At 43.9% G+C, this 24,932-nt stretch overlaps 2 protein-coding genes across 16 annotated transcripts in view; one reads left to right on the top strand and one right to left on the bottom strand.

Annotated features, from left to right (window-relative positions):
• L3MBTL3 (L3MBTL histone methyl-lysine binding protein 3) overlaps positions 1-7,068 on the bottom strand; it is a 165,898-nt gene extending 158,830 nt beyond the window's left edge. For 6 of the 15 annotated variants that reach the window (XR_008313957.1, XM_053286365.1, XM_053286440.1 and 3 more), the window contains exon 1: positions 6,678-6,697. Coding sequence is in view for 6 of the 15 variants with exons in the window: in XM_053286365.1 (XP_053142340.1) it covers positions 6,678-6,682 (5 nt within the window). In the remaining 9 variants the exon portion in view is untranslated. Of the gene's footprint in view, positions 1-4,319; positions 4,341-4,702; positions 5,016-5,172; positions 5,940-6,090; positions 6,420-6,677; positions 6,698-6,927 lie in introns of those variants that run through there. The other 9 variants (XM_053286418.1, XM_053286383.1, XM_053286447.1 and 6 more) reach the window with 9 other exon arrangements.
• Positions 7,069-18,169: 11,101 nt separating this feature from the next.
• The window catches only part of TMEM244 (transmembrane protein 244), a 56,825-nt gene continuing 50,062 nt past the window's right edge, over positions 18,170-24,932 (top strand). The window contains exon 1 of the mRNA XM_053286582.1: positions 18,170-18,331. The gene's annotated coding sequence lies outside the window, so the exon portion shown is untranslated. The remainder of the gene's footprint in view (positions 18,332-24,932) is intronic.

Genomic DNA, 24,932 nt, shown 5'->3' with positions numbered 1-24,932 from the left:
ATTCCCATACACACTTAGAAGCCCTATTCAGTTCAACAGGACTTACTTTGAGGATCCTTGCAAAGAATAGTACCGTATATCCAATATTTTTGGTTCATGCATGACCCACAAAGAAGCTGTAACTCACAAATGTAAATTGTTTCAATTCAAGGCATGTCTATACACAGGTTACCCCCACTTTATTAGTCATAGTTCTGGTCCTCTGTGCCTATAGCATATTTGCCTTTGATAGATTTTACCTACTCCTAAATGGCATTCATATTTTATTTTTCCACCACATATACATTTGTCAGGTTTATATTACAATGTGCTACCCTGGGGATCTCAGAATCACCTTAAGTGGCGTAGCGGGGAAATGCTTGACTAACAAGCAGAAGGTTGCTGGTTCAAATCCCCACTGGTACTACATCGGACAGCAGCGATATAGGAAGATGCTGAAAGGCATCATCTCATACTGTGCTGGAGGAAGCAATGGTAAACGTCCTGTATTCTACTAAAGGAAACCATAGGGCTCTGTGGGTGCCAGGAGTCAAAATTGACTTGACAGCACACTTTACCTTTACCATGGGGATCTACCTGCAGATTATCAGCCAGCCTCTTACTTAATTATACTTTTGTATAGTCCTAGACCAGAATATAGCCAGCCTCTTACATTGTCCTTTTTCTTTGCTTAATTTTTTTAAAAAAGACAAAATACAATTGCAGCAAAGGAAAGAAGGGCAGACTCACTTATAGTGCACAGGATTACTGCAATATCTGAACAACAAACAAACACAAGATTTCTATATAAACATATTGTTACAGGTAGCACATAGTTTTAACAGGAATTTGTCCCCGTTTTGACCAGGCTGAACAAAAGTATCTACTACACTAATGTTAATCCAATAAATTTTCAGTGCATGCCAACTTAACTAATTAACTTCAAACCAATACAGCTGTCCAGAGGATTGGGCAGATGACACCTTCAGGGAGTTTTTTTCAGCCAGGTAGCATTGCTTTCCTTTAAATGGTTTATACAAAGTTTACTCAAGATTGAAATAATCAATGGAAATGAAGGGGAATGAGATCTCCAATGAGAAACTAACCATTCTTCTCAGGTTATTAATTATGCCATAGGGTCCCCTTCCAGTTATTTATTCCATCCACCTTTCTGCCACACTCGTTTTGGCATTTAGTTCAACCCTTCTTAAGCACCATTCACCTAATGGAATGTGATTCCAATTTTTTGTTTTTAGGATAATTTTAACTTCATTGTATTATTTATTATATTATTTTTAGAAACATTTCATTTCCTGAATTATTGCATTGCTCACAGATTTGCTCTTCAACATATTACCGTTACTGAAGTGTCAAATGAAGTCAATACTATACTGCTTATCTTTTCCATGTCTTCATTATAACTGCATTTCCCACTAACTCTATTCACACTAATACCTTTCCTTATAATGTAAAACAGGTGATGTGTTAATAGAAATACACTTTACTATCTATCAGAAAACTGTTTTGCCAACATGCAACAGAGAAGCCTGTCCAATTAAACACAAATGCTTACGTATCAAACCCTTAAAGCATAATACAACTATTTTTTTCCAAATGTTATCCAAACTTCACATGTACAGTCCAGAATAAAGAAGATTATGAGACTGAGATATAAAAGGACAGCTCTGCTACAAATAAAAACTAAATACAGTCTTCCCAACAAATATGTCACAAGAAGTGAAAAAGTCATCTTCGTGTTATTTGCTCAATCCATCTAACAATACACTGTAGAAAGCAACTAGAGACATAGTGCACATTGGGACCATCAATATTCCTGGCATTGTCAACAGTGACAATTACAATACATCCAATTAAAACCCACACACACACAAATGAAAGATAATTCATCTCTATTATATCCTCCACGTGGGGATTCTGCCCCCACCCCACAACTGTAAGAAATGAACTCTGCCTCAATTGTGAAGGAACCTCCAAGAAACTGCTATGCTGTAAATGGAGATATTAGAACCTCCAAGGCGTGGGAAGGACTTAAACGTATGGTGTCATGGGTTGGGGGTGGGGTTTTTCCACTTTTACTCCAATACACCTATAATACCCAGAACTACAGACGAGCAAATATATATTTTTATGCATACTCTTAGCACACCAATTATAACTCATACACACATTTTCAAATGAGCTTTCCCAAAAAAAATATATTGAAGCAGAGATAGTCTGGCCCTCTGCATCCTGCCCACCCACACCCAAACTGGCAATAGACATATTGGCTCTCACATAAAGGCAATATGTGGTGAAGATGGAATTTAAGTCTATGACAGTATTTGGCCTGCCAAGTCCAGCTCAAGTCTTCCAGGAGCCTGAAGCAGTGCAGGAAGCTGCCACGCATAAGAACAGCCCTGCAGGCCCACGGCCTATCTAGTCCAGCATCCTTTTTCACAAAGTGGCCCACCAAAATGCCTCTCAGAACCCCACAGGAAAGAGTTGAGGGCATGCCCTCTCTCTTGCTGTTGCTCCCCTACAACCAATGTTTAGAGGCATCTTACCTCTGAGGGTGGAGGTGGCCTATAGTCACCAGACTAGTAGCCATTGATAAACCTGTCCTCCATCCCTGCTCCATCCCCACAGAGTGCACTACACACCAATTCTCATCAGCCTCAGTCACCATGCACATCCATGACCCACAGCCTCAACCCTGCAATGTGCAAAGCTCACCATGTACCAGTTTCCCTCCCTCAAATTCTCCTTACCCAAGTTGTGCTCCTCCTCCAGCCGATATGTTCCACACTTCCTGCTGTACAATTCCCCACCCCCTACCTTTTCAGAAGGCAAGAAGAGCAAGACAAACTCAGCCAGAGGAAAAACTCTGGCCAGAGGACAGGGTAGCCTGGTAAGGTCGTGAATGAGGCAGCTGGCAAAGGTGAGATACCCCTGCCGCCACTACTAATCTGCAGCCTGAGGCAGCTAACTCACCACATCTTATTGGTGAGCTAAACCAATGTTCACAAAGCCATAATTGTGGCTGCCTGTTCCTGCCCTTTGCTTTCAGGACCACTCTGCAGAGCATGACCAAGGACAAACAGCAGAAAAGGAAGGAACTCCCCTGCTTCCCTTTTCTATTCCAGTGATGGAAAAGAAGGCAATGGGCTTGCTAGTTTGGCCCTGTGCAACCAAGGTGTTCTGTGCACTATGACAATGCAATGGCCAAAGTACCCCCAGCCTTCCTTCCTATCTTGGAAAGGGTGGGGATCACTCTGCATGTGTCAGGACAATCCCCACTGACCTGTCTCCAAGACTGGGAGGAAGGCTAGATTAGCTCATCACCCTCACAAGAGGGCAGTAGCCCACTTGCCACATTGAGAGTAGTGACCAAAAATGTGGAAGCCTGGTCTGCAATCTTGTGCCAAAATTATTCCAGGAACAAGTTCTTTTCTATAATTTTTATTCTATACTACTTCTTGTGTGTTAGGGTGACTTCCCAGCTTCCCATATTTACACAATTTTTAAAAAATCAAGCCAATCTGTATATTCTAATATCAGGAAAAGGTAAAGTGTGCCATCAAGTCGATTTTGTCTACTGGCACCCACAGAGCCCTGTGGTTTTCTCTGGGCAGAATACAGGAGGGGTTTACCATTGCCTCCACCTGCATAGTATGAGATTATGCCTTTCAGCATCTTCCTATATCGCTGCTGTCCGATATAGGTGTTTGGGAAACACCAGCAGGGATTCGAACCAGCAACCTTTTGCTTGTTAGTCAAGCATTTCCCACCTGCGCCACTGAACCTTAAATCCTTTGTAATTAATCAGAGCAGACCTTCATTTTATGTTATGAGCGCTCAACTTAAAGTGTGAGGTGTTCCTAGAACTCAGAAAATGTTCTTTCAGAAGAAGCTTCAATAAAATCTAGCACACTGTGGCGGGGGGGGGGGATCCTTTACATGAAACCCTGAGTATCTTATAAATCTCACTGATCTCAGTGGGGCTAACTCCATAATAAGTGTGCTTAGGATTGCTGCCTTACTGTCTGGTGAGTGTATCAGCAGAAAAGTATTAGAAAGAAAAGTGAAACTAGCAAAGTAATGCTTATTGTGAAATTAGAGTGGTGGGGGATGAATATGTGCATACCTACAACTATCTGCAGTTATCAGATGTATTTTAACATGCTGAGTCTCATTTACTCAATAGGAAAGCTTCATCTTTTTGAGAAAATTCATAAATACCGTTAATTAATTTTCTACATCTTATATACAACAGAAAACACTGTAAAAAAAGAAATAGTTAGTTTGACAGGGATGGGTGGGTGGCTGGGAATAAGACATACCTTCAAAATAAGTGTCTTGTAATCTATTTTGCCAGTTTAACAAATCTCAAAGTAATTACTACAAAACTTAAAGGCCATAATTTGAACTTTCTTCTCAAGGGGGTGGATACCTCCATTCCACCAGTAGGGGTCCCTCCTTGGCCAGTTATGGAGGGGGTTTTTTCCCCCTGCACTTGAAACTTTTCTGGAGAAAAGTGCTCATTCAGGATCCATATTTTTCTCCCAAACCTGTGCTGAAATTTTATAAAATCAGCGGAGGCGGCCGAGGTCTTGCAACTTCCCGAGTTCCGATTACAAAGTACCAAAAATACCGAATCCAAATGGCTCTTCAATTCAAGCTGCAGTGGGGGGGGGGGGCGCTTCCTCATAAACCCTTAGTTTACCTCTTTCCTCTCGTTAGAAGTGCCGTGGATCGGCTTTTCGAGGGGACACTTAAATGACCTTTTCGCCGTCTCCACTTTTTCTAGATAAAGGGGGATGCCCAAGCGGAAAACAAGACTGTTGTACGGCGGGCAAGAGGTGCGTGCGTGTATAGAGCGAGCAACCGGGTGTTTGACTGAGGAAGTTGCATAATGAAAGAAAGGCTCTTGTTTGTTAATCGAGTCCCGTTTTTCTTATGTAGCCTGCGACGGAAACCGGGAAGGGGAGGTTGCCTAAAACGGACACAAGACATTTTCATACTTCTTTCCTCGCACCCCCCACCTCCGGAAAAGACTGAAACTGTTTTTCTTCCAAGGAGAGGGAGAATTCTGAATTTCTCTGACACACACACACACCGCTTCTCCGGTCCCAATTAATTGCCGCCGTGTGTGTGTCCTCTCTGATTTCTAGAACCCTCTGTCTTAGGAATTACCTTACTTTTCTTGAGGAGGCGTCAGTCTAAAGTCTCTTCAGCTCAGCCCAGCCCCGCCTCAGCTCAATCTCCCCACAATCACACACACCCGCAGTAGATACTTCTGAAGGGGGGTTCCCTGTGGAGCTGCTGGCTCACGGCTTTCAAACTTTTCCTGTCACACTTCCTCCTTCTGCTGTATGTGAATGCAGAGGAGGGGGTTTCAGGAGAGCCCCCTCCCTCACATTTCTGCTATTTCCTACCTCTGCTTACACACTGCACAGCAGATCTTACTGTGTAGTAAGATCCCTACTTCTGCTTACTACACAAACGCACACACGCATTCTTGGGGAGCCTTAGACCAGCGACTTCCAATCTCCCCCATGAGCAGCTTAGAACAAGTGTGTCCACGTCGCTTATCCTTGTACAGGCTACAGGAAGCGCAGGATGCACAGGAAAACAGACAGTGAAGTTGCACATGAATAGGAACACCTATGTGATGTTATGTGCAGACGAAGCATCTTCATCAGATCTGTAAGGCCACCCCCCGCCACACATACGCATACATCCCCGCGCCTCTCACGGGGGCGGGGAGAGGATTACTGCCAGTATTTTATTCGCACCCCCCTTTCCCGAAGATAACCCCAATCTCCACCCCACACATGTTTACACTTAGTGAGAGACATGCACAGGAATCAAAGCGCTTTCCCCCTCCCTCCCACTACAAACTGCCAGGAGCGTCTCTCTGCGCGTGTGGTGTGTGCGTGCGTGTGCAAAGTTTGCCCAAAATGGCGGAATTGGGGAGCTCAGTATTATATGTCTATATACCGACACACACACCGCCACGCGCGCACGCACACCACAAAGTCTAGAAGCTGCAAAAGGGAGACAAGAGGCGGAAAAATAAATACATTAAATAAAAACAAAACAAAACACCACCTTCCGGGGCTCGTTCGCGCGGATCTGAACAGGCCTTTTGCAGGAGGAAAGACACAACACGCTGGCGCTGCACATTCAACCGGTATATCCCACTGCAGCCAAATCTGGGTGGGAAAAGTCTTTTCTCCCTTCGCTCCCCGCGCGCCTCCAGCCTTTATTCCTCCCTCTCCTCAGGATCCTCGTAAACAAAACAGCGTGGGGTGGTGGTCTCCACCTCCCTCTCCCCCATTAAAAAAAAAATCGTTGCAGCAACACCCTCCAGAATCGCCCATCCGCCCCCCCTTTAGAAGTGTCAAGAATTTGGTGGCAAGCTCCTAGTGGGGCAGGACGCCGCAAAATCTCGCCCCCCCCCCCGCGCGCGCCGTATGTGTGTGACTGTGAAATACCCTCCTCATTTCACTGCCACTTCTCCCCCCACCCCCGTGCAAATACCCGTCATGTGTTTGGGGAGGAGGGAGGGGGGAAATGCAAAGGCACCTCTCTCTCTCTTTTGTTCGTCTTTCACTCTCACGCACTTATGATTTAGGAAAGATCCCCCATGACCCACCCACTCCTCGGCCACTTCAGAGTCATTTGGCCACTTTCACCTCATTAAGTTCCATCCTCTTTGCTTGAGGTTGTAGTGGAACTCTTCTTCCCCCCTCCCCATTCTCCCCCCGCCCCGCGACGTTTCATTAGGGAGGCAGAGGAGGTGCGCTTGCTTTCCTTTATCTCGCTCTCGCTCTCTATCTAACTTTCATTCTCAGGGAAGGGAGAAAATTTAAGTCGTCCTCAGCATTTTGCATTACAGTTCTCTTAAAGGGTTAGCAATTAGATCGGAACCAGCCGCTTTCTTACCCCCCCAAATTCTCTCTTTATTTTTTTCTCCGTCTCTCGAGTAGTCCTGACAAATATGGTCCAGGGCTGCGGGCACAAGTGAGCATGCGCCCGTAGAGTCAGGGCTGGGGAAAGGGGAAACTGCTGCTGCTGCCGCCGCCGCCGGGGCGGCTGTTCTTCCTTTTCTTGCTGTTGTGCCTTAGCGTCTCTGGAAAAGGCAGCGGCAATAATCGAGATTTCCCCCCGCGCCCGCACCGCCGTTTCGACCATACAGCCAGCCACAAAAGCAGCATCTTCAAGGCACATCAGCATCTCTGCCGATTTAATGACAATGCTGAAGGAATAATAAAGGGGAAAAGTAGCAGTCTTGAAACCTCTCCCTATTCTTAGGCTTCTTTTTCTTTTTTTCTTTTTTTAAATACTTTTCTTCCATGTGTTAGTAGAACCAGAGTTATTATAGTTGTTTCATCAGGGAAAGTTAGATCAGGGCAGTCCTTCAGTATCAGAACAGAAATAAACATAGCCCAAGATTTAAAGAAGAAGAAAAAGTGATGAATGATTTCCAACTGTATTAAAAATTGGATATTTGTGGAGGGTTGTCTTTTTTAAGAAAAGGGCATTTGAATGCAACTGCAAAAGCATTTTTTCCGCTATTCTCACCTGTAATGTGAAGATGAAACTTCATTGGCTAGAATGTATTTTCAATTTTAAAATGGCTTTCTTCTGCATTTTATCTCATATTAATATTCACATGTTTTGAAGGCATTCTTAGCATCACTTGTGAAAACACCTTAAATATAAACTAATAAATCAGTTTTTAACCAAAGCCATGAAAATGGCTTCAAACAAATCTCCAAGACTCTCATACTTATTCAGCATACTGTAATTTTGTTTGACAAAATCATGCATGCTCTTCAAAGGCTAGTTTATGTATTTTTGCCAGTTCACGCAGTTTTTGTCTTATTTTCACAAGGTGACTTTTTTCCCATGGATCTAGTCATAGCAAACTTGCCATGAATTCATCATGTGTCCTATTCATGGGCTGAAATGTTTGGATGCAATATAAACCTTTTGAAAAAGACATATTATAATCTAGAGACCCTTCAATCTAGAGACCCTATTATAATCTAGAGACAGTTCTTCTCCTGAGCAGCTCTACCCAGGCTAAGGCAACCCTACTTGGGTAGAGCCAGTTGTCAGAAGCACTGGGACAGTTACTGATCACTGTTCCCTCTAAGGCGTGCGCACGTGCACACACTCACAAGTTTTTGGATGTCCGCTCAGTTCATTTTAGATCCTGCTCAGATTGAATCAGGAATGCCCCACTCTGAATGCATGTACGCACACACACTGCCTTAATACTGCCGCCCAGAACAGAATTCATTCTGCACAGAGATGAAAAAACTTAGAGCAACCACTGTTCCTGATCCCAGCACTCTGCAACTGGGTAGCTCAGATTTTTTAACCTCAGCTAATAGTGGGGTAGAAGGTTGCAATTGCACCTTCTACCCCAACAGCCCGGATGGCTTTAAGGGGGGATTGGATAACTTCATGGAGGAGTGGTCTATCACCGGTACTAGTCAGAGGGCTATAGGCCACCTCCAGCCTCAAAGGCAGGATGCCTCTGATTACCAGTTGCAGGGGAGTAACAGCAGAAGGGAGAGCATGCCTTCAACTTCTGCCTGTAGGATTCCAGCAGCTTGTGGTGGGCCACTGTGTGAAACAGGATGCTGGACTAGATGGGCTTTGGACCTGATCCAGCAGGGCTGTTCTTATGTTCTTAACCAGCAGTGATATTTCGCTGCATATATCACCATGCTTGCCCCCACATTTGTATTCTACATATGTGTATATCTGTGCTTTTAGGCCAACTTGGGGGAAGTTATTTGAAACAAATTTACAAGCATGAATAACAAAAGCACCATGTCTGGACAGAGGCAAGACAACATTACGGTATCCCAGAGGAGCAACATACTCAGAGGCAAGCTTTGGAAAACAAGAGATAATGTTGATTGGTAAAATGTGGAGGCACAATGTAACATATGATAGTTGGGAATTTTCCTACAATTGTGGTTCTGCAGGGGTAAAGGTGAATGCTGGGACAATATAAGGAGGGAGAGGGAGGGAGGAAGTGAAGGCTCCAATGCACTGATGAGTGTTGGAATGTTGGCAGAAAAAGGAGGAAGATGAGACAGGGAAGTAAGAGATAGAGAAAAGAAAGAGCAGTTTTAATACCTGTCCTCAATCAGATGACACAAAAGGGATGACTCCCACCAGGGAAGTTTCAGGGTAGGGATGTGCACAAACCGCAGTTTGAGCACAGTTGGGAATGGGGCCCAGGAGTTTTAAGGAGGAGGAAATCAGTTCCTTACAGCTTCCTGCTGGGGAGGCATACATCCCAAGAATCCCTGTGTGGTGCCAGCACACACATGGCATCCACGCATGCACAGGCGCTATTTGTTTATTTATCATATTTTTATACCACCTGATATGTACATCTCTAGGTAGTGTACAGAATTTAAAATATTTAAAAGTCAACACAGATCAAAATACATAACACAATAAAAACAATAGCATAAAATAGTTATTAAAACAAATTATTAAAATTAATTCTAATTAAAAGCCTGCGAGAACAGGAGAGTCTTGAGGGTCTTCCTGAAAACAAACAGAGAAGATGTTCTTATTTCAGCAGGGAGCAGATTTCAAAGCCCTGGGGCAGACACAGAGAAAGCCCAGTCCTGAGTCACCCCCAAACAAGCTGGTGGCAACCATAACCGGACCTCTCCAGAAGATTGTAACAGGTGGCAGAGTTTATGACAAAGGAGGCGCTCTCTTAAACAGCCTGGACCCAAGCTGTTAAGGGCTTTATAGGTGATAACCGGCACTTCGTATTTCACCCGGAAACATTGGCAGCTAAAGTAGTTCTTTCAAAACCGGTATTATAAGGTACCTTCATGTTGTCCCAGAGACCAATCTTGCTGCTGTATTTTGTACCAATTGTAGTTTCCGGACTACATACAAAGGCAGCTCCACGTAGAATGCATTACAGTAGTCATGCCTGGAGGTTACCAGCATATGTACCTGTTTTAAGGTCATTCACCTCTAGAAATGGATGTAGCTGACATATCAGCCGAAGTTGATATAAAGTGCTCCGGCCACCGCCTCAGTCTGAGAAACCAGGGAGGGCTTTGGGTCCAGGAGCACTCCCAAGCTATGTACCTGATCTTCCAGGGGGAGTGTAACCCCATCCAGAAGAGGCAGATCTACACCATCTCTCGAGTCCTGGCCCCCCACAGTCAGTACTTCTGTCTTATTTGGATTCAACTTCAGTTGGTTATCCCTCATCCAGCCCATTACTGCCTAGAGGCAGGCATTTAGGGAAGATATGCCATTTCCTGATGAGGTTGACACGGAGAACATCAGCATATTGATGAGGTCGGCATGGGTGTCATCAGTATATTGACAACACCCTGCACCAAACCTCCTAATGATCTCTCCCAGCGGTTTCATGTAGATGTTAAAGAGCATTGGGGACAGTATGGAGCCTTGTGGAACTCCACACTTCAGTTCTCGCTTAGCAGAACAACACTCTCCAAGTGAAGCCATCTTCAATCTTCCAGAGAGGTAGGATTGGAACCACTGTATAACAGTGCCATCCAATGCCACCTCCCTCAGGCAGTCCAGAAGAATACCATGGCCAATGTTATCAAAAGCCACACAGAGATCCAAAAGGATCATCAGAGTCACATTCCCTCTGTCAATAGCCAGTTGGAGATCATCCATCAGGCTGACCAAGGCAGTCTCAACCCCATAGCCCATATGAAAGCCAGTTTGAAATGGGTCTAGATTATCTGCATCATCCAAAACTGCCTGGAGCTGAGAGGCCACTACCTGCTCAATCATCTTGCCCAACCATGGAAGATTAGAAACATGTTTGTAATTAGCCAACTCTGAGGGATCCAGTGCAGCTTTCTTCAACAGTGGTCTAATAACAGCCTCCTTAAGACAAGGAGGCATCCTGCCCTCCCTCAGAGAAGCATTTACCAGACCCTCTCTTATAATATAATTATCAAATGAAATAAGCCAAGTTGGGCAAGGGTCAAGAGAACAGGTTGTAGGGCACACAGTGCAAAGCAGTTTGTCCACTTCCTCAGGAGTCAGAAACTGAAAATGATCCCATCTAATCCCATAAGAGGAGTTGCTGGACACCTCCACAATAGACTCTGTAGTAACTATGGAATACAGCTCGGCCCAAATATGAGAGATGCTTTTTTTTTTTTTAAGTCATTAAAAACATCACAGCAAGTAACCAATGGTTCCAACTTTAAATTCAAGGGGGAGCGGGGGTACATACTAGTCCCTTCACAACCCTAGACAGCTCAGCTGGACATGAATTTGCAGAAGCCATGCAAGCAGAAAAGAACAGCTTCTTTGCCATCTGCACTGCCAGAGCATAGATCTTCAAATGTACTCTATGTTGTGCCTGATCAGACTCGCGCTGAGTCTTCCTCCACTTACACTCTAGTTGTCTAGCTTGCCGCTTCAGCTCCCGTAATTAATCTGAATACCATGGGGCTGTCTTTAAAGCAAGTCGAATAGGATGCTTAGGAGCTATTCTGTCTACTGCTCTAGTGAGTTCATTATTCCATCTTTGTACCAGAGCATCAACAGAATCGTTAGCAGAGCCAACCCTAAACCCTTCCAAGGCTTCTTAGAATCCTATTGGATCCAATAATTTCCTCAGGCAGATCAATCTTATTGGTCCTTCACCCCTGCAGAGGTGGGTTGTGGCTGTAAGTTCTACCTTAGCCAGATGGTGATCTGTCCATGATAATGGGGAGATGACAGGAGTCCCCACCCATGGAACACCACCCTGATCAGAGCAAAAGACCAAATCGAGTGTGTGGCCAGCATCATGTGTTGGACCAGAGACCAATTGAGATAGGCCCACAGTAGTCATGGCCACTATGAATTCTTGAGCTGCTCCCGACAACCCGGTCCCAAAATGAACATTGAAGTCCCCCAACAACAACAACCTGGGCCACTCCAATGCCAACTTAGCAACCAGGTCCATCAGCTCAGTTAGGGACTCTACTGGGCAGCAGGGTGATCAGTACACCAGCAGGAGTCCCAGTCTATCCCTGGTCCCTAGACTTAAGTACACACATTCAGTATAGGCCAGATCCCTGACAGGGATCCTGGTAAGGGAGATGGTATTCTTATAGACCATAGTGTTATCAACTGAGCTTATTCTGCCCATTCCCAGAAGCCTCCCTGGTTGCAACTGCATCTCCAGGCTTGGAGATTACACTTTTGCTATGCTTAGCAACAATGTGATCTCCCAGTTTTTGTTGTACATGGGGACAAGTTGCTTAGTTTGCAGTGGACTGGTAATCTCTAGATTTGGACTGCAAGTAACACAAATTGCAGAGGAGGTTAGCTTCACACACCCCTCTCCCTACATGGGGGCCCAGCTAAGCAGACTCCAGAACTACCTATTGCGAGTTATCTGGCATCAGAGGTCATTTTGGTCTTACAATGAACTCTAAAACTCCCCTCATCCTCTAGCAAGAGAGATAAGGCCTCTTGCAAATCAAGCAATAAGGCCAGGAAGGGAAAGCAAATAAAGACCAGTGCAGCAGCAGACTCCTTCACAATAGGGATGAGTCAGTGACATAACTTTGAAAAGGTGCACATTGAAACTTGATAGAACTATTTGGAAGCTCTTTCCAGCACAGGATACTCTTTGACACACCCGCACACACCAATTGTCCTCACAATCAGCCTTGAATACAATAGGTGATTCATACATTTTCCCACCCAGAAAGGACAACCAGGCACAATGCATTCCAAAAAGCCTGTATGGGCTACCCTATTCAGAAAAGTATGACAAAAGAAAAATGCCATCAAGGCATGTTTTGGGATATAAGTATCCCTAACCCCATGACTCAGTGTGCTTCCTCGTGTATTATACACCTGGGTCTCCACTGCAACAAGAACTCCAGTAGACCACCTTGGTATGCCCCTATCTATTGAGGCCACCTGAGTTGAAATCGCTAGCTGGATTGGCCCATGTACCAATCCAGCCAGTTTATCTAGCAGGCATAGAAAGCTGGGTCCACCGAGAAGGCATTCTTGTGGGTATCCCTCCACCTAATTCCTACAACTCTTCTGCTTTCCACTTCGCCTCTCCAGATGGAAGCTAGTCTCCAGCTGCCCATGTCAGATCTTTGTGTGGACAGGTGATAGAGCCTGTTGCCCAATGCCCGGCTCCTTCAGGGCTGAGTTTACCCTTCTCTCTAATTTCTGAAACCTTACACCACTATCTTAAAGTAACTCTTTATAGCTCACCTGGGAATTTACACATAATATGGAACTTTAAGCTAAATGTGTCTTACAATAGTCTGTTTTTAAACATATCTGTAGTACTTTTATACTAGGACTGCCTAGTAACCTAGTCTTATTGCTTTTATTTGTTCTTCTTACAATAAACTCATTTTGTTTATTCCAAGCCATTTTTCTTGAGTTCAGATGCTTGCACAAATTAAAACTGCTTGGAACTGCTTCCCCTTTTGAGCTAAATCCCCCACATTCACTCAAACTGGGGGTGTTGACCATTCATCCCTGAGGCAGTTCCATCAACAACAGCCACCCTACCTCTCTGCCCACATCCTCTCATCTGCTCCACTATGGAGTAACCTTCTGGAAGAAGCTGGGACCAAACCGGACCACTAGCCTCTCCCAACCAGGTCTCTGTGATACATACCAGGTTAACTCCTTCATCCATAATCAAGTATGGACTACCTCAGATTTATTTTGAACCGACCTGGCATTACAGAGTAATAAAGTGAGGTTTTGTGGGTGGGTGGCATTGCTCTCCAAAGTCAAAGAGATGGTAGATCTGCTAGAAGGTGAAACTGCAATTAAATTTCTGAATTCCTTTCCCCTATAATGGCCCGCTGGCCTACCAATGTCATATCTTCATCAATTCCCCACCACCACTGGTATAACTGCCCCGGGGTCACCTCCCACCTCTCCATCTCTGTTCAGCCCAAAACACATACCTGTACCAGGCCTAACTAAGTACTAGGCAACAATGAAGTGAGCAGGAGTTTTCCTTCCAGTGGTCCAAGACAAAAAGTCAGCCTGAGCCCTTGTTCCCATCCCTGAAGGCTGCCACCAAAGGCAAGCCCCCTTTGACAGCTGCCTGCAGGTGGCCTGTGCCAGTGGTTGCACATCTGGGTGCTGCCCACCCTAATAAGGGCCAGGAGATCAGAAGCCCAACAGGTGCAGCTCTCACCCCCACCAATCAAACAGCTTGGCCCAGGTGCAGGATATCAAAACATAATTAGAGTGAGCTCAGCCCCAGATAACAAACAGGCTGCAAAGAGGAAGAAAAAGCACAGCAAAGCCTTGGCTATACATTTTTCCCACCCAGAAAGAGAGTGGAGCATAGAAACCAGATAAAAACTCCTTACCCCACAGCACGTCTTCCAGTTACCCTTCTGAGCTGCCTCTGGCGTGCACCATTTGTGTAATCAGCAACACCATGCAAATAGCGCCTGTTCATGCATGGTCGCCATGTGTGTTCTGACACCACGTGGGGATTCATGGGGCGCACACCACCCCAGCAGGAAGCTGCACTCCACTAACCCTGTTTTCCCGATCATGAGTCGCCGCAGCGTGGCTCCACGCCACGGCAACCCGTGAGGAGACCCCCGACCAGGAGTCTACAACAAGCCTCCCAGCCTTGGGAGTCTCCCCAGAATGCTGCATGCACTTGTGTGGGGCATTCTGGAACTTCCGGGGGCCAGATGGCCCCTGACCCCTGCAGCCCCAACCGGCTCAGTGACAGAGCCAGTTATCGTGTGGGCAACCTATCCGGCCGCCCAGGGCTCAACAGCTGCTCCTGTGCAGGGAGAGTGGACTTAACCCGCTCTTCCCACCAAACCCCTCCCGATTGTGACTGATGATGTGTAGAGACCAATTGTCTCTACAGACCAATTGTGTGTAGAGCCTCTCTGAATGATCCAGTTTCTGTGGCTCAAGGATTTTTCTCCAAAGTCCAAGGCAGTCAAGTACAGGAATTAACCTATGGTGGACCCACATAGATTGTGACCTAAGGATCCTTAGCTCCTTTGTTCCTATAATGTCCAGTGCAGTCTTGAGCAGGTTTCCCCATGACAAGCACTTATTTTTTAAAAAAATTCCTCTCAAATTTCATTGCAGCTCAAGGGCTCTGTATCCCATGGTCCAGTGTTCTAATTTAAGGACTTTGTATCCAGTGATTCAGCTTAGAGTAAAAGGTTTGAGCACACAATGGATGCCCAACTGGGCATGCCACCAATCTAGAGCAGAGGCTTTTTGTATGGTTTTGCCCTCTGCAAGATACCCAAGGCAGGAAAACTTAGAAATACAAGGGGGAAGATTACACACACACAATATTCAGATAGATCCTAGAGGCTAGAACAAAAGGGCTCTTTTTCTACATCTAATTAGCTGCCTGGACATTTACCTTGATTGCTTGATAGGGTGTGACTGTTCAAGTTCCCAAGAACAATCTTTTGTTCAAGACCCCAGGCTTGCTTTACTTAGAACTCTCACCTCATTAAGTGTTGGAGATGAAGTTCCAGTGCATCGGACTTTTGCACCAACTATCCTAATGACCACTAGGGACATTGGGAGTAGAGATAGTGAGTAAGGGTCCCTCTAGCTGTTCTACCTGTCTCTACTCTATGACCCCTAATTGGACTCCTCAGGTATTTCCTGTGAGCGTCAGATTCCTTTATTAGGCATGTTGCCTGGATGTACCTTACACCAGTTCAGATAAGCATGGCTCAGCAGTTTGACTCACCTTGGGATTCACCTCCTGCTTTTGATATCAAATGCTATCTATGCTTAGAGTCTTACTCAGCCTTGCCTAGAACACAAGCCAAAGTTTCCAAGGCAGAATGGAGGCTGTCTGGTATCACATGCACTGCTACTGTAAGAGTTATTGCTTTCTATTATATATTTTGGGGGGAAATTGTTTGTGAAAAATAAAGTCATACTTCCCGATTAACCACAGATACCAGATTTTTGCATACACAATCCTGCCAATGAAGTTATTTGAATGCACTATTTTTTACACTGGGGAAAATATATAGAGATAGAGATAGAGATTAGAGATTAGAGATTGAGAGAGAGAGAGAGAGAGAGAGACCAAATTCTGCATGAGCAATCCTGCCACCTGACTAACGAATCGCCAATGCTCCACAAGGAGTACTGGCATGTCTGCACTACATACTAGCAGTACCCTGCTGGCTGAGAGTTTTGCTGATCTCCCCCACCCCCGGAAGTTCTCTCTGTGATCCAGAAGTGGGTCCCTGAAGGCTGTGTGGACCTCAGGGACTCACTTCTGGGCCACAGGGAGTGCTTTTGGTTAAAGGGAGTTTGGCGAAAATCACTCCCTCTCGCACACTGACTTAGTCTGGAAGGCAGCAGCACCCACAAAGCATCAGCATTTCATTAGAAGCACTTCATTAGGATGTCAGCCACTGTTCTTCTCACTTGGCCTTGGTCCATCTCAGATATTCTCTTGCCTTAGTTGATGTTTTAAATTTGAATTGAATATCCATGTTTACAGCTAGTTAATACTGCTATTTGTTTAGGGTGACATAAAGGTTTCTCAGCAAACTAAAGGCAGTTTCAAAGGCACATACACTCACCCACTTTTGTGTCTAGTAAGTTTTATAAGGGTTTGTACTGTTTGTTTCTAAGATCTTCAAAATCTATTTGACAAGATGCAAGTGAGACAAAATCTGTGTACCATTAGAAGCAATGCAATGCTTCAAACTACGTTCAGTTTCTTAAAAATTATGTCTCTAATCTTCATTGTTTATTGTTAATAATTGTTAATTAAGAGAGAGGGGCTCAAAAATAATGCATTTCTTCTGTTTCTGGTCTAGTTGACTGAGGAAGAGTTTCTGATTTCATATAATAAAAGTTACCTTTTATTTACTACAGTTTTCAACTCCCCCTCCCGTTTTGAACGGGCAGAATACCAGACATGTCCAGATACATCAGGATGCAACAGCTTGCAAGTCTATCTCTAGCACCACACATATTTGAAATTAATGTTTAATATACCTACAACATTTTAAAAGAAATAGTTTTATTTCTAGAAAGGTAAATCCTATGTGCTAAGCTGTACATAGCTCATGTCATGTTTTTAAAACAGTAAAATAAGTTTTCCAATGCTACAAAAATAAGAATTGAATATATTTTCTGCTGACATTTGCCAGCATCTCTACCTATAAGTAGGTAGGACTACACTAGGGATTTATTTATTTATTTATTTATTTATTTAACACACACACATTTTTATACCGCCCCAAACGCAAGTTCTCTGGGCGGTTTACAAGACAATAAAACAACCAATAAAAAGATTAACACATTTCAACAATTAACATTTAAAACATTAAAACTATTAAAACACAATTAAAACAATATCTAATTAAAAGTCTGGGTGAACAAATGCATCTTCACTGCTTTTTTAAAAAGTTGTAAGAGATGGGGAAGCTCTTATTTCAGCAGGGGCAGCCTTGGGGCAGCAATGGAGAAGGCCCATCCCTGAGTAGCCACCAGATGAGCCAGTGGCAACTGCAGATGAACCTCTCCAGATGATCTCTTTGGGCGGCGTGGTTCATAGAAAAGAAGATGTTCTCTTAATACAGGATAGGGTTAAAAGGCTGAGCTATGTATCAGGAAGTTCCCAATTCAACTACTGATCTTCCATAAACCCAGTTGGTAGCCCAAGGCAAAGCTGTTCGCTCCCAGCTTCAGCTCCCATCTGCAATATGAGGATAATAATTGTCATAAACCCCAAGTCTGACACAGAGGCGTCTCAGGATGAAGGGGTCATGACCCCTGAGCTGGACACTAGGGGCTCTTGAGGTGAAGTAGTTATGATCCGTGAGTCTGACTCTTGACTGAGAGAACTCACTCACAGGACAAAGCAGGCTTTGAGGGCCCTTCACCTCCACCAGTGGAAATGCCAGCACCTACTGACCCACTCAACACTCCCCTTGCTATGAGTTGGAGAATGAACCAGAAGCACCTCAATCCCCACCAGTAGCCACCCAGCTATGCCACAGTCTGCTCTTAAGAAATAGGACACAAGCCCCTTTAAGACATTCTAGGCTCAGGTGGGGCTGCAGTGCTGGCTCTGCATTTAAGGCCTCAGTTTGCTTCTACTAACTGCTGAAGCAACTTTATTGTGGATGTGTGCTACCTTGGTGCTCCTAGATGCTGGCCCTTTGCTTGTTTTTGGACTTTGACCTAGCCTGCTCCTAATGAACTAATCTTTGGCTCCTGATCTCCTGCTTGTTTGACTCTGGCTTGCCTGCTCCCACAGTGTGCTTCCTGCCACACCTGCCCTGCCCAGGTATGACAATAATAAGACCTAAGATGTCTGCTTCTTTTTCAGTTGGTCCTCTTCCTCCCACAGGCCTATCTAAGACTAACTGCCATGTGAGAAGACTATCAGAAGCGGGAAGCATGCAAGCAAACAAGCACATCAAAAATGACTCCTTCAACTGATGCTTCAAGCTTCAACTGGACTGATGTTGTTTTGTTTAAGGTGGTAGTTTGCATTTATTTCATCTTCTCAATATGATGAGCCACTTTGCAGACTCCTGTCAAAAACAGGATAAAAAACTACACACTCACTCATTCACTAAATAAATAATACTGACCTACTTTACTGGATTGTTGTAAGATGATATATATGAAGCACTTTGAAAGCTCTGAAGTGCTAATATTGCAAAAATTATTACTGCACCAAACCACTGAAGAGTATGGGAAACATTTTTTGAACATGAACTTCACTTTGAGGGAGACATCTTTAGTTCTGTGTGAAGCTTGCTGATTTGAATTCATTTAGGCCCAACTCATTTGTTACCATAGTGGAATGGTAGCCACCAAAAGCCATTACCCAATGATATGAGGCTCTAATTGCATGAGGCTAGTTCACACAATCATTAACTGGGCAGGACAAACATCCTACCCACAGTCAGAAGCTGTGTGTGCTTCCATTTTGCAATCATGTGTGAGTAAAAAGCAAGGTAACAGGTAGGGGAAGGTTGGGAGGTGATCCTACCCACTGGGTAGTTGTACCCATCTGTTTAATAAGGAAGGAGGAAAGGTCCTCCTACACAATGGGAGCCTTCCACATTAGCACAGCTCCCCAACTTGGATAGGACAATTGTTCTACTAAAAAAAAAAAAAAAGATTGTATGAAGTAGCCTGCTGGTTGTGGTGTTCCCTCCCAAGCTTTCCTTACTGCTGAAACAAGAGCTTGCTCTCATCAAATATTGTTCTTGCCTTTCCTCCAAAGAGGTTGGTTCATGGGGCTCTCTCATTTCCCCCCTCTAACAAGTTGTTTTAGTAAGAACTAATCTGCTTACTTCCCTTTCACTATGCCTACAAGTTGACTAAATTTGGTTCAAATCAGATAGACAGTTCACAAGTTAGCCCACTTGCACCTCAAACATTCATGTGTCCACAATCTAATCAGGGTGGATGACATCATCACAAGCTTTGCCATTGAGGCATCCCTATGTGTCCCTACAGCTGTAGCCCACTTTCCCCTCAAAGGTTTATGCATCTGTCATCTTGAACTGGGGTGGATGACATCATCACAAACTATGCCATTGAGGTGTCCTACAACTGTACCCAATTGGGTTCATATTGGTCCAGGTATTGTGAAGTTGACAGCAGAGGGGACACACACACACACACACACACACACACACTGCTGCTTGATCTTATAACCCTACTGGAAAGTAGGCTAACAATAAGTGAGGCAGACTAGGATGAGAGATTGTTGAGGGATTGTGAGGCTACTGAGTGAGTATCATGATGACTGATTGGGAATTTGAGCCCTACGCTGCCCAGCTTGGTTCACTACACCTCATTGGTAGATGAGGACCCAGAGGTGCACCTAGGTAATTTTGGAGCGTGGACCTAAATGGCTTTGGAGCCCCCCCCCACACACACACACTGCAACACACACAATATTTTTAACACATGGGTTCTTGAGGGCACAAACAGCAACTGAACTCACAAGAATGTAAGAATATAAAACAGGTATATCTATAATATATTCCGTTATAACAGCAATGGCTGGTGGTGGGGCTGTTTGTGGAACAGATCACAAACTGCTCATGTGCAAGTTCCAAGTCAAGCTAAAGCAGAAAAACAAAGCTATCCAGCTTCCACGATATGACCTTGAGAATGTACCCACAATTTTCAAGGAGAACATCAGGAACCACTTTGAAGTTCTGAACTTCATTCATAGGGAACCATAGGAACTGTGGAATGAAATCAAAGAACTTGTTAAGGACGAATGTGAAAAGAGACTGCCAAGGACCAAGAAACAGAAGAAAGCAAAATGGATGTCAGAGCAGATCGTGGAAATTACCAAGAAGAGGAGAAAAGCCAAAGTCAAGAAAGATAAAGACCTCAGGAAAGAACTTAATAGGGAATTTCAGAAAGCTGTTAGAAGAGACAAGGAGCAGTACTACAATGACATCTTTAAAGACCTTGAGGATGGAAACAGACACAGAAAAACAAGGTAAGTATTCTAATAGATCTCTGAACTCAGAGGGGGGTTACAACCTCAAATTGGTATGTTAAGGGATGCCAAAGGACAGGTAATAACTGATTCAGAGAAGATCAAATAGAGATGGAAGGAAAATGCTGAAAATCTGCACAGCAGGGATGTCAACATTCAAGAGACTCTAGAAGATATTTCCTACTTGCAAGAACCTCTAGTACGGGAAGATGAAGTTAGATCAGCACTCCGGTCACTACCAAATCGAAAGGCTACAGGAATTGTTAGAATAGCTACAGAAGTATGGCAGGCAACAGAAGAAGAATCAGTCAAGGCTCTAACCAAACTATGCCAGCAAATTTGGAGAACACAGTAGCCAACAGATTGGAGAAAGTTAGTCTACATACCCATACCAAAGAAAGGAGACTGAACAGATTGTGCACACCATAGCACAATATCCTTAATATCACATACTAACAAAATAATGCTCAGGACCATCCAACGCAGATTAGAGCCCTACGTGGAAAGGGAAATGCTGGATGTCCAAGCTGATTTCAGAAAAGGCCGAGGAACAAGAGATATCATTGCTGATGCACACTGGATAATTGAGAAAGCCAAAGAATACCAGAAATAAGTCAATATGTGCTTTATTGACTACAGAAAAGCCTTTGATTGTGTCAACCATGTCAAGTTGTAGAATATCCTTAGGAAAATGGGCATCCCAGAATATCTCATTGTTCTCATGAGAAACCTATACACAGAACAGGAAGCCACAGCCCAGATGGAGCATGGTGAAACAGACTGGTTCCAGATCGGCAAAAGAGTAAGACAAGGCTTTATACTTTCTCCTTCTTTATTCAATTTATATGCTGAACATATACTGAGAGAAGCTGGATTGGAAGAAGATGAGTGTCATTGTAAAGCTGGAAGAAGAAACATCAATAACCTGCACTACGCTGATGACACCAGTCTGATAGCTGAGAATGCGGATGATCTGCAAGCTCTAGTAATGAAAGTCGAGCAGCATGTGAAAAAATGTAACTGTGACTAAATGTAAAGAAGACTAAGCTAATGACAACGGGTACAGCAACCAGCCTCAGAATTGACAATGAAGGCATTGAAGTGGTGGATGGCTTCTGCCTTTTAGGATCGACCAACAGTAAAGGATTCAGTAGTCAAGAAATATGCCGCAGACTAGCACTTGGTAGCATTGCAATGAAGGCCTTGGAAAGGATATTTAGATGCTGTGACGTGTCTACACCTACAAAGATTAGAATCATTTGGACAATGGTTTTCCCCATAACCATAGATACGAAAGCTGGACTTCAAAGAAGCACAATAGAAAAAGCATTGATGCTTTGAACTTTGGTGCTGGAGAAGACTTTTGAGGATACCATGGACAGCCAGGAAAAGAAACAAATGGATCCTAGAACAAATCAGTCCAGAATTTTCACTCGAGGCACAAATGACCAGGCTCAAACTATCATACTTCGGACACATTATGTGAAGATCCAGCTCTCTTGAGAAGTTCATAATGCTTGGAAAAGTTGAAGGAAAGAGAAGACAACCAGCAGCAAGGTGGATGGACTTGATTACAACAATGAATGAATGCACCACTGCGAGACCGTAAAGGCCAAGTTGAAGACAGATAATCCTGAAGAGAATCTATGTGGTTGCTAAGAGTTGACACCGACTTGATGGCACTTAATCAATCAATATTTATGCAAATATGCATTAGGAGAAACATTTCAACACACAACTAAACATATTCCCATCTCACATATTTCTTTCCCCACTCCCTCCTGTTTCTCTAAAGCAGAGGTCATGCTCAGCCGCCCAGCACAGTAACGGTAAGGTGTGCCATTGATCCAGTGTCAACTACTGGTGACCACAGAGCCCTGTGGCTGTCTGTGGTAGAATACAGGAGGGATTTACCATTGCTTCTTCCCGTACAGTATGAGATGATGGTATACGCCTTTTTAAAATGTATTTGATAGGTGTGGGGTGCGGAATGGTGGGCCACTGTGCAAAACAGGATGCTGGACTAGATGGGCCTTGGGCCTGATCCAGCAGGGCTGTTCTTATGTTCTTATGTTGAATGGCTTTGGAGTGTTTTGCAGGAAAGAATAAATGTGTGTGAGAGATGAGTTAAGCATCACACCCACCAATTCCTACCAACAGGTGCCCTCTGTAATATCTTTATATTACAACAGTAAACTCAAGTTTGAGAATGTACATTTGCCAAAGTAACATCATGTTACACACTCTGGGTGTAGACACATTTTTAAAACTTAGCAGGGGAAGGGATTTTGAACAAAACTGGTGGAAAAGATTAGCCGTGGTGGAAAAGATGTCTTTCAGATAAGTATGTCACCATTATGGCTCTCCTCACCAGGGAATTCTTTATAAGACTCTGAGGAAGTCCAGAATTCCTAGGAACACAATTTGAAAATTCTCGTGTTAAGGGAAATACAAGATCGAGGAACTTCCTGCCATCCCCCGAGCACTGCTCACACTGGCACTAACTGCCTAGCTGCAATTTGTGACTATCAGGCTGAAGAGAAATGAGCCTTCTGAAATGAGCCAGAGCCTCCCCTCCCACCCACAGGAGCCACAAACTGCTAATGGCTGGGCTTGGTGCTGTTGCAGTGGGAGGCTTGAACTTTTTTTTTTACTTAGCAATGTTCACTATGACTAAGTTTAAGAACCTCTGTTATAATTGTTATAATCCAACCAATCCACATTGCCCCCTTAAATACACGCTAGTCTTTGTTTTAAGAGTTTTTATATGTCTTAATTCTGAGAAATGAAGGTTTTAAAAAAAGGTATAGTTACATCAGTGAGACATGTTCTGTTTGCGGTATAATGAATGACTAACATTTGATAGAGTAGGAGTCATAAAGGCTGCCAAAAAACTGAAACTAGAAACTGAACAGAAAAGGATGGAGATGTGTAATTAAAAGTGTATTGTGATGAGATTATATATATATAATTTAGACATAATTTTACTGTGCACTCTCTACATTATTTCAATACAGTTACATTGTTTATCTGCGTATATAAAACCACTGTACATAAACTCAGTGCCAGCAATGTTAAAAATACCACCCTCAGGAGCTCCAATAGTGCACTGTGCAAGTGTGTGGTGCATTATGGGGATCCCACCTCCTTCCCTATTAGAGGATCATTAAAATGGTTAAGGGAGCACTCACTGCCTTAACCTCATTTTAAAGGGAAGCTTTATAGGCGGGTTTGCCGCCGTGGTGCTGCCAGGATCAGCCCGATCCCGGCAGGACACACACGCATGCAAAACCAGACTGGGCTCCCTTAGTCTGGTTTTGCATGCAAAATAATTATTGCCTCATTATTTTTATCCCACACTTCCTCCAAGAAGCGTGCAGGGAGGCTCCCCCTCCAGTGTTCCCTCTAACAGGGATTCCCAGATGTTGTTGACTACACCTCCCAGAATCCCCAGATGCATTGGCTTTTGCTTGGGGATTATGGGAGGTGTAGTCAACAACATCTGGGAATCCCTGTTAGAGGGAATACTGTCCCCCTCCCATTTATTTTTACAACAACCTTGTGAGGTAAGTAAGAAAGTGTGGGATAAAGTATGTCTGGCCCAAGGTCTCACAGTGAGCTATGTAACTGAATGGAGATTTGAACCTTGATTTCCCTCAAGTCCAAAACTCCCTAACCACTGTATCTCACTGGGTCTTGAGTGTGATCAAGTACTTTATATTCTTGGCAGTGAATTTCAGATAAACTCTGTATCTAAAAGCTGGGGCCTTCATTCAATGTATACATACTTTGCTATAACAGCAATTCATCACATGATCAGCTGCCTGAAACCCCTACTATACATACTTCAGTGAGCTCACTGAAATCAGTAGGATTTAAGAAGATCCAGTTAGGAACTGGCTATTTATTTATTCTTTTGTTGATTTTTTGCTCAGCAAAATAAACAACTGAGCTGGTTAACTGCAGGTGGTTAGATTGTGAGCTCACTAGGACAGAAACTAGTAAAATGCCACATATGCAAATAACATTTTATTTTATTGTATTTTATTTTTAGCATAAATACCAAGATCAGAAGCATTTTAAAAAAACATCCAATAGCTAATCATAGCAGACAGGCCAAGAAAAATCTAACTAAATCAGATTCCAATTAATCTAAAGCAGAATTGCAATGTTAACTGACTAATCTAGTGCTCTTCTCAAGTAACTGGACATTAGCCCTCCACATACAGAGGGATTTTTTGATCACAAGCTGTGATCTGTCGGAGCACAGTTTCCCAAAACCACACACAGGGTGGCTTCAAATCTAAGCTATAGATGTTGGGTTCCGTGCCAGGGGCATAGTAAGGTTGGAGTGGGCCCAGAGACATGATTTTAAAATGCCCCGCCCACTTAGCTCATGAAGTAAAGAAAT

Source organism: Hemicordylus capensis, chromosome 1, assembly GCF_027244095.1.
Source record: "Hemicordylus capensis ecotype Gifberg chromosome 1, rHemCap1.1.pri, whole genome shotgun sequence".
Classification (NCBI taxonomy): domain Eukaryota; kingdom Metazoa; phylum Chordata; class Lepidosauria; order Squamata; family Cordylidae; genus Hemicordylus; species Hemicordylus capensis.
The sequence above is the reverse complement of the archived record's forward strand: the minus strand, read 5'-3'. Positions and strand labels throughout refer to the sequence as shown.